Source organism: Cynocephalus volans, chromosome 1 (assembly GCF_027409185.1).
Source record: "Cynocephalus volans isolate mCynVol1 chromosome 1, mCynVol1.pri, whole genome shotgun sequence".
NCBI lineage: Eukaryota > Metazoa > Chordata > Mammalia > Dermoptera > Cynocephalidae > Cynocephalus > Cynocephalus volans.
The window spans coordinates 282,362,408-282,373,827 of record NC_084460.1 but is presented as its reverse complement, the minus strand read 5'-3'; the positions used below and the strand labels follow the sequence as shown (position 1 = coordinate 282,373,827).

Genomic DNA, 11,420 nt, shown 5'->3' with positions numbered 1-11,420 from the left:
TTTTACCAATTTTACTCGCTGGAACTGGTCCGAAGTTCAGAGGACAAATGCTCTCAGAGGTGTAGGAGGGATGGTGGACCGCGCACAGGCTCTTCCTAGGGCACTTCCGAAAGGTCTCTTGGCCATCCCTCCCCACTAAGTACCGAAGAGTGCGGTTGCCTAGAAACGGCACTAGCTTCCCACCGCCCCCCTCTAGTTCTCCTCCTCCGACTTCCCCACGCTACTTCCGGTTCCGGCTGCGGGCCGGTGCAGACATGGCGGCATGTGCGTCGGCGGCTGCAGGGGAGGAAGACTGGTAACTTTGGGGTCATGGGCTTTGGGTGACCGCCTGGATCTGGTCCGGGGGACTAGCGGCGACCGCAGCCGGTCCGCACGGCGGGAGTGTGGGGTGGAGCGAGGGATGAGGGAGGGCAGAGACCCTGACATCTCTTCCTAGGAGAGGTTCTGGACTGGGGGACGGGAGGGTGGAGGGGAGCTGATGTGAGTGGACACTGGGTCTGCGCCGGCCAGACCAGTTCGGGCCGCGCCTTCTCCGGTGCGGTCCCCTCTCCTTTGGCCCCTCCCCATCCCTTTCTCTTCTCCCGAAGTGAATTTTCTCAGGGGCCCCGAGGATACCTGCTCCTCAGACCCCCTCGCCTCCCTTTCGCCTCCCTTTCACCTCCCGGGACTGATGTCCTCCAGCTCCGGTCCCCTTTTCCCCTTGGATCAGCCTGTTTTCGTCTGTGCTTTCCTCAATCTTCTGTCTCCCTGATAGCACTAATGAGGACTATTGTCTGAATAAAGCTTTACACCTCACAAAAAGCCCACCTAGTCCGTCTCTCAAGCATTCTTAACAAGAGACCAGAACCTGGAAGGATCCGGGATTTAGAAACCCGACAAATGAGGGTTCACTCCACATTTTATTAGCTATGTGATGCTGTGCAGGCCACCTAGCTTCTATGAGTCAGTGTCCTCAGCTGTTAAAAAAAAAAAAAAAGTGGGTGTGGCATCTACCTAATAGAATAGTTGAGAGGATCACGATGAATTTTTAACATACATACGTCTCCTTTTCATGAATGACTCTGATGTGTAGGCATCTGAGGAGACTAGATGAGCCCCAGAGAAGGAAAGTGATTTGCCAAAAGGTACGTAGTTACCACTGGGCATCTAGGTCTACCTGACTCTAGATCTTATATTCCCAGTACTAGGACATTCTCCACAACCTCTCCACCCTTTTTTTTTTTACTCACCACCTTACCGCCATCCCATCCTATACCTCACATCCAGGACCCAGGTCACAGCTAGTGTGGACAAAGTATTGAAAGGCCTCTTGGCTGAGCCTACACCTCAGTGTTACATGGGTTCAGGGAGCCCAGCCAGTGTTGGCCTTTATTAAGAGCATCTAAACTGGTGGTGTTCAGGGCAACTTTACAATTCTGAGGAGACATCTTGAGCCATGGAGAGGGCAGCAGCTACTGCAGCAGCGTGCCTGTGGTACTCTGAGACTCTCACTCGTATATCAACCAGAGCTATTCCACTGTTATCTATGAGGTGTAAAGTTCTGTATTTTATATTTTGAAGTTTCTACCTAAGACTTAAAAAAAAAAGGACCACTGATATAGGTTATGCTAGGGCACCCTGCTTGTGGCGAAGAGGGAAAAGTATAACTATGTGAAAGCAAAGCCTGCGTCTTTCCATGTATCACCTGGATAGAGCTGTGCACTCGAACTAATCACTCATCTTCAATGTCATTACAACTGCTGTTTCTATGCTTACACGTGTGCATCCTCTGATTTACATCAGGACCATGGATCCTAACATGCACAGGCTGATCTATATCAACTACACCGCCAAGGGTCATAAAAACACACAGAGTACTCTAACTACATTCGTCCCTCTTTCCTTTTAAAAGACAAGGTTATATACAAACAGGAAAAAAGAGGACATAGACTAGTGACTAGCTACTATGGCCCGGATACTATTAAGTACTTTACATAAACAAATCACCTTTAATCCTCACAATAACCCTAGAGAGTAGGTGGTATTATCTAAGTGTGGTAGACAGGGTAACAGGCTTACAGAGTTAAATAACTACCCAGATCACATAGCTGGTAAGTGATTGATACCTATTACTGACCTCATGGCTGATGGTTCTTCTACTACAACACAGCCTTCATACCACCTATTCTTTTCAGATTGGTATCTCCTTTGAGGAGGATTAGTGTGACTGCTGTTAGCAGTGTGTAGACAGTAGCAGCATGGCACTGGGATCTATGCTGAAAAGTGGTGTGGGAAAGGTCAGGAGTAGTATTGTTAACCTTGATGCTAATGAGTGGATGCCATATTTCTGGCTCAGAGAGATGACCACTAAGGGATAACCAACAGTGGAATGAAACTTAAACAGGGAGTCAGGAAATGTGGCTCTGGTCTCAGTTCTCTCTGTGTTAAGCCTTAGTCGTTTCACCATTTCACCTCTTTGGGAATCCGTTTCCTCATATGTTGGCAGAAATGATCTCTAAAATTCTGATTCCCATGCTTCCTACCTGGCCATTTGACAACTTAAGGAAATATTTCCTTCATTTTAAAGGAGTTTAGCAAGAGAATGCATCCAGACAGATTGCTGTTTTTCTAAAAAGCCAGCCTTTATCGACCTTAGCAGGCTTTATCAGGGAGAACTATTATGGTGAGCTATTATGGTGATCCTGTCTCTCTAGGATCCTACCCTCTGAAGTCGAAGTGTTAGAGTCTATCTATCTGGATGAACTACAGGTGATAAAAGGAAATGGCAGGTATGTATTCAACTAAGGGTGGGCTGGAGTTCCCTTAGTAATGAGGAGAGGATTCTATGCAGAATCTGGTCTTAAGACACTGTGAGCCTTGATTCAGAGATAATGTTTTTCTCGTGTAGACAAAAGTTATTCCTTCAATCCCCCCTGAAAGAAAGAATCCAATGCTCACTTCCTCTGTCCACTTTACTGTCTTACTCCCATCTTCCTCAGGCCTTAAGCCTCTGCCCAGTCACATTCTGGGTCTATTTACCTGCAGATCTTCACCATGGGAGATCTACATCACTCTGCACCCTGCCACTGCAGAAGACCAGGATTCACAGTATGTCTGCTTTACTCTGGTGCTTCAGGTCCCAGCACAGGTGAGGTTCCTATTCTATGGCAGAGGAGGAAGGGGAGAGTCCCTGGGGTAGATCACGTTAGCAGTAACTTGTTATTTTCCCCCACTAGTATCCCCATGAAGTGCCACAGATCGCTATCCGTAATCCCAGAGGACTCTCAGATGAACAGATCCACAAGTAAGTTGGGCTGGTCAGAGTAGGGAATACTCAGGGTATAGTATTGCCTGGTAAGGGAAGGGGGCAGGCCTAATGTTTGGCTTGCGCTCTTCCTCCAGGATCTCGCAGGCGCTGAGCCACGTGGCCAAGGCTGGGCTGGGCACTGCCATGCTCTATGAACTCATTGAGGTAAGAGGTGTGATAGCCTGGGAAAATGTCCTTTCCTTCAAGCTAGAGCAGTTTCTCTGGAGGGAAACCATGGGCCTAGAATCTTAAATATATCTGGAATCGTTCATTTAGTCCTTATTTAGGTAAGGCCTACATTAATTCAAAAAGATGAAACTTCTATTTCAAAAAAGCTCCCCCAAAAAACAGTTCAGTAGCTTCCCTGAGTTGCCTATTTATTCCAGCATCTTGACAGAAAATTACTTTTCCTCTATAACTTGCATTTTTCTTGCTTTGGTTTCAGTGCATTTTTTGTTCTCTTGGCATTGGCAACTGAAAGTGGCAAAAGATGTGGATCTTGCCTGGGAAGATCTTAGCCATGAATGAACATTTGAAGGCTGGCCTGCCTTTGGAATTGCTAGAGAAAGTCATGGTTTCTTTATTCAAAGAGTTTATACCCTGGTTAAGGAAACAACCCACATGGAGCAATACCTAGAGCTATAAGTTATTAGACACAGATAGCTTTTGTTGTTTGAGATTAAAAACACACAATTAAGTAAGTCTTATTTTCCTTTACTTTAAATTTTTAAGAAAAATGTTCAGAACAGAATGAAGGTGGGTGGCCTAGTGTCAAAGAGAGTGGGCCTGTTAGACCAGTGTAGCACTCCTAGGTCAGGCCTCCAGAATGCAGCTTTGAACTCTGGAGAACTCCAGAGTATTAGCTATTCAAATAACAATGCAAAAGTGCGTATTTCTTAGCTCAACTCAATGCATTTTGAATTCTCTGTCCATTTGGGTTGTCCATGCCTTGACTTTCTTTCTGAAAGCCAGCTGCAAACTCATTGCCCCATAGGGAGTAATTCGCAAAGAGGGTTAATCAAGAAAGGCCTCCCTGAAGATGAGTTTTAATTGAACATTTTTTCTCTCCATGGTATACTATTTTCATCTCCAAGATATACTAAAAGTAACTTAATGAGAGGAAAAACAATTAAATTGGATTTTGAAGCCAGGAAGATCAAATTTGGGGGGATGGGTGGGGACATGGAGAAGGACTGATTCCAAGCAGAGGGAGCATCACCAAGACAGAAATGCATAAACACAAGGTAACAAACTGGCTTGGTGGGAGTCAAGTCCAGCCAGTCACTCCTGGAAGTAGTGGACCGGTTTTGCCTACAATTCTTGCCCCTACCACCTTGTTTGAGCAGTGTCTTCTCTCCTCTCAGAAAGGGAAGGAAATTCTCACAGATAACAACATCCCCCATGGCCAGTGTGTCATCTGCCTCTATGGTTTCCAGGTGGGTTTCTCTCTTGGGTCCTGGGATCTGCTTTGGATGGGCAGGTAAGGGCTCTTGAGAGAGCTGTGACTATGTCCATCCTCCCTCCAGGAGAAGGAGGCCTTTACCAAAACACCCTGTTACCATTACTTCCACTGCCACTGCCTTGCTCGGTACATCCAGCACATGGAGCAAGAGCTGAAGGCACAAGGACAGGAACAGGAACGAAAGCATGCCACAACCAAACAGGTAGACCTCACAGCAGCCTTTACTCTCTCACCTGACACCCTTAGGTGCTGACTTCTTTTTTTTTTTTTTTTTTTAAAGATAACCGGTAAGAGGATCTTAACCCATGACTTGGTGTTGTCAGCACCATGCTCAAGCCAGTGAGCTAACCGACCATCCCTATATGGGATCCAAACCCGTGGCCTTGGTGTTATCAGCACCACACTCTCCCGAGTGAGCCACAGGCCAGCCCAGGTGTTGACTTTCACAGCCTTTTCTATCCCACCACTCAAGTGGCTCTTAACCTTTTTAGGGTCATAGAAACCTTTGAGACTAATGAAATCTCACCCGTCTGGATAAAAAAGGGCATCCTTATATATGCTTATATATTGTGTGCAGTTTTGGGGATTCCTAGATTTCTTAAACTTCCTTTACTCTGTCCCCCCTCATAGCTGAACAGATATGCCTATGCCCTTCAGTCATAGCCCTCTGCAGATTAGGCTGTCTGACTGGGGATAACACCAGGGGAGCACACTAGGCTGTGAAGCATGGGTGTGATTTCTCCTCTTTTTTAGAAGGCAGTCGGTGTACAGTGTCCGGTGTGCAGAGAACCCCTTGTGTATGATCTTGCTGCACTGAAAGCAGCCCCTGAACCCCAACAGCCCATGGTAAGGGGATTCCCTTCTAATCGGAGCCAGGGACAATAGCATTCTCTAAGGGGGGGGGGAATGGCATGTTGTCTGCGTTGAATGGGATATCTATAATTGAGCTTGACTTGCCTAGGACCTCCCTGCAAAGTCTCACAGCCCCCACTGGGAGCTAAGGTTTCAGGAGCCCGAATCTGAAGGACAAAACCAAGAACCTTGTGCAGATCTCCTGAGGCAGTCCTGGAAGAGTAAGGGTTCAAATCTGCCTTCTTCTCCTATTCTTTCCTCCTTGCATTCTGCTTCCTTTCCTCCAGGAGCTGTACCAGCCCAATGCGGAAACCTTGCGCCAGCAAGAAGAGCGCAAGCGGCTCTACCAGAGGCAGCAGGAGCGGGGGGGCATCATTGACCTTGAGGCCGAGCGGAACCGGTACTTCATTAGCCTTCAGCAGGTGAGGGAAGGGTTTCTCATTCATCCTGCAGTGCCACCAGCCTTCCTATGAACACCACTGTGCTGTGGCCCTAAGGGTGAGCTCAGGCAGTAGGAGAGGAGGCCTGCAGTTCCCTGCTTTGAGCAACTGCATCTCCCTCACTCCATTGCCTCACTTCTTTCTAGCCTCCTGCCCCTGTGGAACCTGAGTCAACTGTAGATGTCTCCAGAGGATCCCACCCACCCAGTGCCCTTGCGGCAGAACTGTCCACCTCACCAACTGCCCAACCCACCCTGCCAACTCCTCTGCCTGTTGCCACCCAGTACATGTGTGAGAAGATTCCAGGGGCTGGGCCAAATCAGCAGAGGTTGGGGGAGACCCAGAAAGCTGTGCTAGATCCCCCCCAGCCTAGTCGAGGCCCCTGGCGACAGCTGGAACAGAGGCATTGGAAGGGAGGGGAATGCTGTGCCCCCAAAGGTACCAGTGACACCCAGGAACTGCCACCTCCCGAGGGGCCCTTCAAGGAGCCTGTGGACCTAAAGCCAGAACCCCATAACCAAGGGGTTGAAGGTCCACCCCAAGAAAAGGGGCCTGGCAGCTGGCAGGACTCCCCACCCCGCAGGACTCGGGACTGTGCTCGATGGGAGCGCTCCAAAGGCCGGATACAAGGTTCCTCCTACCCCCGCCTGCCTCGGGGCCGGGGAGGATACAGGTCTGGTAATCGGAGGGAGCCTATGGGCCTGGAATATGAGGATGGTTCCTAGCAGTACTGTGGGTGGACAGGGAATTGGGGTTGGGAAGGGGAGAATAAAGATATTTGGCCTTGTTTGGCTTTCTTTGCTCAGCAGTGCCTAGCCTTTGAGTTATGGCTCTTTTTCTAAATTCCTAGCAAGATTAGAGTCCAGCAGAGCAGACCTCAACTTTGCTCTGAAGTCTCTTCTCCCAAGAGATATGGGTAAAGAGGGTCTGATATCTCATCAGCTAGAAAAGTGGGTTTCAGGGAAAATTAGTGTGAGTAGAATCCTTAGTAACCACCGTAATATATAACCTATTATGTGTGCACCCACATATATATACTCGTATATGTTTTTTATTTGAATGCCTTAGATGGAGGGATATATTTTCCTGTTTACTGTCTCTTCTCCTTTGTCTTAGGCTATGCCCCCATCATTTGTATATGTAGTTGCCTGACTGACCCCTGTAGGCATCTGTGATTGCAGCCCCTGCTTTTTACTCAGGTACCAATATACTGAGGGATGAAGGGAGGTCACCAACCAGAGTAGTGTGGCAGGTGTTTATTGATTTCCTAGAGAAGAGTTGAGCACAGCCTGGTCGATCACCTCCTCAGATACTCAGCATTGTGAATTGCACCTGCAGGGTCGTTTTTATATAGCATGAAGTAGCCTTGCACTTGGGCAGGACTGATCTGAGTTGTAGCTTGAAGGACATGTTCTGCAAAGGCCTCAGCCAAGGAAGGGGCTTGCCCTGGATAGAACCTCTGGAACATTTGGGTCAGCTGCCAGTATGAACAGTAGCCCACGTACTCCTTCAGGTCTACTCGCCCAGGGCGTATCAGAGCAGGGTCCAGCCTAGGAGAAGACGGGGAAAGCAGAGTCAAGGCAATAGTCGCACTAGCAGCCGAAAAAAAGATGGTCCCATCAACCTCCTGATCTTTCCAAGGCACTGAGGGGGTGGAGTCTTGCCTCTCAGTCTTCACTCCCTTCTTACCTGTCAACATGGTTGGTGGTCATGAACACAATGCGTGCCTCAGTGGAAGCCACACCATCCAAGGCATTGAGTAGTCCACTGAAGGTGAGACGACCTAGACCTTGGTACTTTACTGGGTCTGGAGGAAGGCAGAAATAAACAAATATGGGTGGTCATAGCCCTGCTTAAAATTAGCATCTCCCTCCACTCCCCACTATATTCCCCTACTTAATACCTTTTGTGGGCTCTTATTGCTAACTCAGGCAACTCTGTCAACCCTGTGGATTTCTACTTCCTTCCACTGTTCCTCATTTAGAACCACTCCTCTTCCCTCAGCACCCCTCACTTACTCTCTGTAGCCAAGTCTCGACTGAGGAAAGCAGCATCCACATCCTCCAGGAGCACTAGGCTTTGCTGCGGGGCCACGCTCAGCAGGTGGTTGAGCCGGTCATCGGAGAGGCTAGAGTCTGTGAGGCTCAGCAGGCAGATGCTGTGCTCCAGTTCCCCAGCCAGGGCTGTGCTATGGAAGATGGGATGACAGGAGGTGGTAGGCAATCTGGGAATTTTTTCTTGGCCAAAGTGATCTTTGCTCATGGTCCTGGGAGGTTTGTCTCAGAGGCCAACTTCCACCACTCACCCTAACGTTCCACATGTCTCATGTTCATATTGGTCCCTGTTCCCCAGAAACATTTCCCTTTCAGACCACATCAGCCTAGTTTTTTCACAAAAGCTAAGTTTTGCAGAATTAAGAGACATTTTGGCTCTACTCACATAAAACTGCTCTTTCCGCAACCAGGGGGCCCATAAAGCAGGTAGCCACGTCTGTAGGGAATGCCTAGGGATACAGCCAGTATGATCAAGACCTAAAATGATTCAGGTACTTTGCCCCAGATGTCCACATTCATTCCCAGCCCTGCCCCCTCGAGGAAAGAAATCATCCCATAGGCAACTTTTCCTTCCCGTTCATCTCTGGGAGGTGGGCTAGAGCTTTATATCGCACCACCTTGCCAGAGACCAGCCTGTCTCCTCCTGCTCTAACAACATGTCAAAAACAGCCCAGCCAAGCTCCTCCCAGCTGCTTCTCACCTCTGTCAGTGTACCACTTAGGGTTATCAATGAATTCTCGGATGTCTCTGACAATTCGGTCGGCCAGACCCTGTTGTAGAACCACAGAACTCAGTGGCCGCCGCCGGCGTGGATAGCCAAAAGGGCGCCATTCAGAGCCCACAGCTGTGTACATAACAGTCTTCCCTTCCTCCTGTTGCAAGGCTAGCTCTCGAGCTGGGAGGGGGGGAAACGAGAGAAAGCCAAGAATTCTCTTCACCATGGCTGAGTCTTCAATTATGTAGAGCTGTGCCAAAATAGCCTCCTTCTGGCCCCCTGCTCCTGTGGGCTAAGATCCTCTTACTACTCTCCAAGCTGTTCTTCCTCTGACATCAAATGTCTCCATCCCTGTAACCCCCCTACAAAGCCTGCCTGTGCCATCCCACACCTTCCTCCAGGATGTTGAAGAAAACCTTGCGGTCAGTGCCCAGGGCCGTGAAGGTGACAGATTCCCAAGGAGTCCCCGTCTGCAAGTCTATCATCTGCATCTCTCGACTTCGTTCTACCCGGATCCATTTTCCCCGATACCTAATAAGAATGGTCAGAAGGGGGTACGTGAATGGATCAAACCCAGCTCTATTTCTCCTTTTCTACTCTCAGAGACCTCCCTGACTCCCAACCTTACCAGATAAAGTGGTTTCCAGGGCTGGGGACAAATTCAAACTTGGTGGAGATGCGGCCACTCTCGTGCTGAAGGTATGAAGTCTCAACACTGAGGTGCTGAGTACGGGTACTGTGGCGGGTGAGCCAGCTAAGCAACCAGGCATAGCTCCTGTCTCGAGCAGGGACTTCCAGTGTGATCATGTAATGGCGCCGGAATGCCACCAGGCCCAGCTGGGCACCCTTCCGGGCCAAGGCCAGGGCTGTGCCCACACCCACCAGCCCAAATCCAGCCCCAAAGTAGGGATTGTCCTTCAGGGCCAGAATGAAGTCTGCAAGCGGCATCTTGAAAGGGAAACACCAAACCTTACAGGCCTTGAGGCATTATCAAAACCTAGGGGTGGGGAGCAGTGGAGATGGGACAAAGCAAGCAATTAGTTGAGAAACTGGACACCACAATACCTCTCCAGACCCGCCCCACTCCCACCTACAGAAGCAAGAAGGACATGTCAGCACGACTGTGTGCTTCAAAAATATCCTTTTGTGGGGCAGAGGTGGTGATGGAATGCAAGTGCTGAGACTCCAGGCCCCTTATCCCATTTTGTCCTTCCCATGTTTGTAGATTCCTTCAAACTGAGAGACCAGTAACTGGCTTCACATCAGGATAATGGATGGATAGAAATTTTGTGGTCCCTGGGGCCATCTGGGATAGAAAGGGGCCCAGTGGCTGAAGTCAACAGGGGTGACTCTTACATTGACCTGTCAGTAACCCCATATTTTGTAACAATGAGCACTGTCCCCCAAATATCCTCTCCCTTACATGCCCATTCCTAATGTCCTGTTTAGATCTTTATTAACTCACACCTAAACTGTCTCTTTAAAGTTAAAATTTAATCCTTGAAATGGTATTTTAAGGAATCTCCACCTTTCTTCACCAAACAGCTACACAGAGGTCCAGATCTTTTCCCCCGCTTTAGCGGCAGGCCAGTATGGTGATCCGAACACCTGACCTTGGTGTTATCAACAACACGGTCTCCCAAAGAGGTCCAGATTTTAATTTATAAAGATCAGCTTCAATTCTTTCACATTCCTTGCTTCAATGGCTGGCTCCCAACAGAGCTCTGTATTGGCTACAAACTCCTCAGTCTGGTACTCATGGCCCTCTACAACACATTGCCCACCTATCTTCCATGGTTTAGCTCGTAATACTCCCTGTTCAACCAAATATACAAATAATCTCCCATCCCCTTGCCACTGCAGTTCTCTTGGATTGGAATGACCATTCTTTATTCCCTCCATTCTCTCGAAATCCTGCCCATCTGATACTGCCTCCACCGAGTTTTTCCCGAATTCTCCCCAATAAAATGTGACTGGGTCTAATTGCAGACAATAAGATCCTGAAGGATAGGGACCAAATTGTTTCTAGTACACCTCTCCTTCGACCCCCAACCCCTGCCACTTTGGGCACGCAGGCACGCAGGGCGGTGAATTGACAGCAGTGACCCCGGCTGAGGCTCAGAGCTGGGATCCACAATTCCAAGACACCTATGCATGGAAGGCCAGAGTCAAAACTCCCCCCGCCTCCCGGTCCTTGCCAGACACCCAGAGCCCCTCCCGACCACCCTCAACACCCCAGCTAGCTCTTCCAGCCGCGTGGTTTGGAATAATCCGTCACCCCGCCCCCTTACCGCCATGACTCTCTGGCCCTCTATCTCGGTGGTTTCACCCCTCCGCACTTGAGGAAAGCGCCGCTTGACCCCGCCCCCGAATTCACCGTCCCCGCCTCCGTGACTTAATTTCTACTTCCCGCCACACCCACCAAGAAGGCCTTGCCACTCTGCCCCACAACTCTCGATGATACTCCTTGAGCTTCAAGGCTGGTGGGTGGAGAGAAACGCTAGAGGAAAAATCATAGAGTACTCGGCCTGAGGGCAAGAGGAAGAGTGAGCGGCCTGCACATGGCCGATGTCCTGGAGGCAGCTGGGCCAGAGGCGGTCGCACAAAGGAA

General features: G+C 49.3%; 2 protein-coding genes across 4 annotated transcripts; one reads left to right on the top strand and one right to left on the bottom strand.

Moving 5' to 3' along the window:
• The first annotated feature begins 239 nt into the window (after positions 1-239).
• On the top strand, positions 240-6,793 carry RNF25 (ring finger protein 25). Of its 2 annotated transcripts, none has more exons than XM_063111148.1 (10): positions 240-295; positions 2,694-2,768; positions 3,025-3,127; positions 3,216-3,283; positions 3,382-3,451; positions 4,651-4,722; positions 4,813-4,950; positions 5,505-5,594; positions 5,888-6,022; positions 6,187-6,793. In XM_063111148.1, exons 1-10 carry the CDS (start codon positions 255-257, stop codon positions 6,763-6,765), a joined length of 1,371 nt encoding a protein of 456 aa, XP_062967218.1. In that variant the 5' UTR covers positions 240-254; the 3' UTR covers positions 6,766-6,793. The 2 variants fall into 2 exon arrangements, with proteins under 2 accessions (XP_062967218.1, XP_062967208.1); XM_063111138.1 differs by having other exon boundaries at positions 5,502-5,594.
• A 488-nt stretch (positions 6,794-7,281) lies between these two features.
• LOC134386920 (mitochondrial chaperone BCS1) lies at positions 7,282-11,171 on the bottom strand. Of its 2 annotated transcripts, XM_063109071.1 has the most exons (8): positions 11,101-11,171; positions 9,438-9,806; positions 9,201-9,340; positions 8,795-8,989; positions 8,480-8,543; positions 8,059-8,228; positions 7,730-7,847; positions 7,282-7,590 (listed from the first exon to the last, which is right to left on the bottom strand). In XM_063109071.1, the coding sequence occupies exons 2-8, from the start codon at positions 9,755-9,757 to the stop codon at positions 7,338-7,340; spliced, it is 1,260 nt and encodes a 419-aa protein (XP_062965141.1). In that variant the 5' UTR covers positions 9,758-9,806; positions 11,101-11,171; the 3' UTR covers positions 7,282-7,337. The 2 variants fall into 2 exon arrangements, with proteins under 2 accessions (XP_062965141.1, XP_062965146.1); XM_063109076.1 differs by lacking the exon at positions 8,795-8,989.
• Positions 11,172-11,420: the final 249 nt, after the last annotated feature.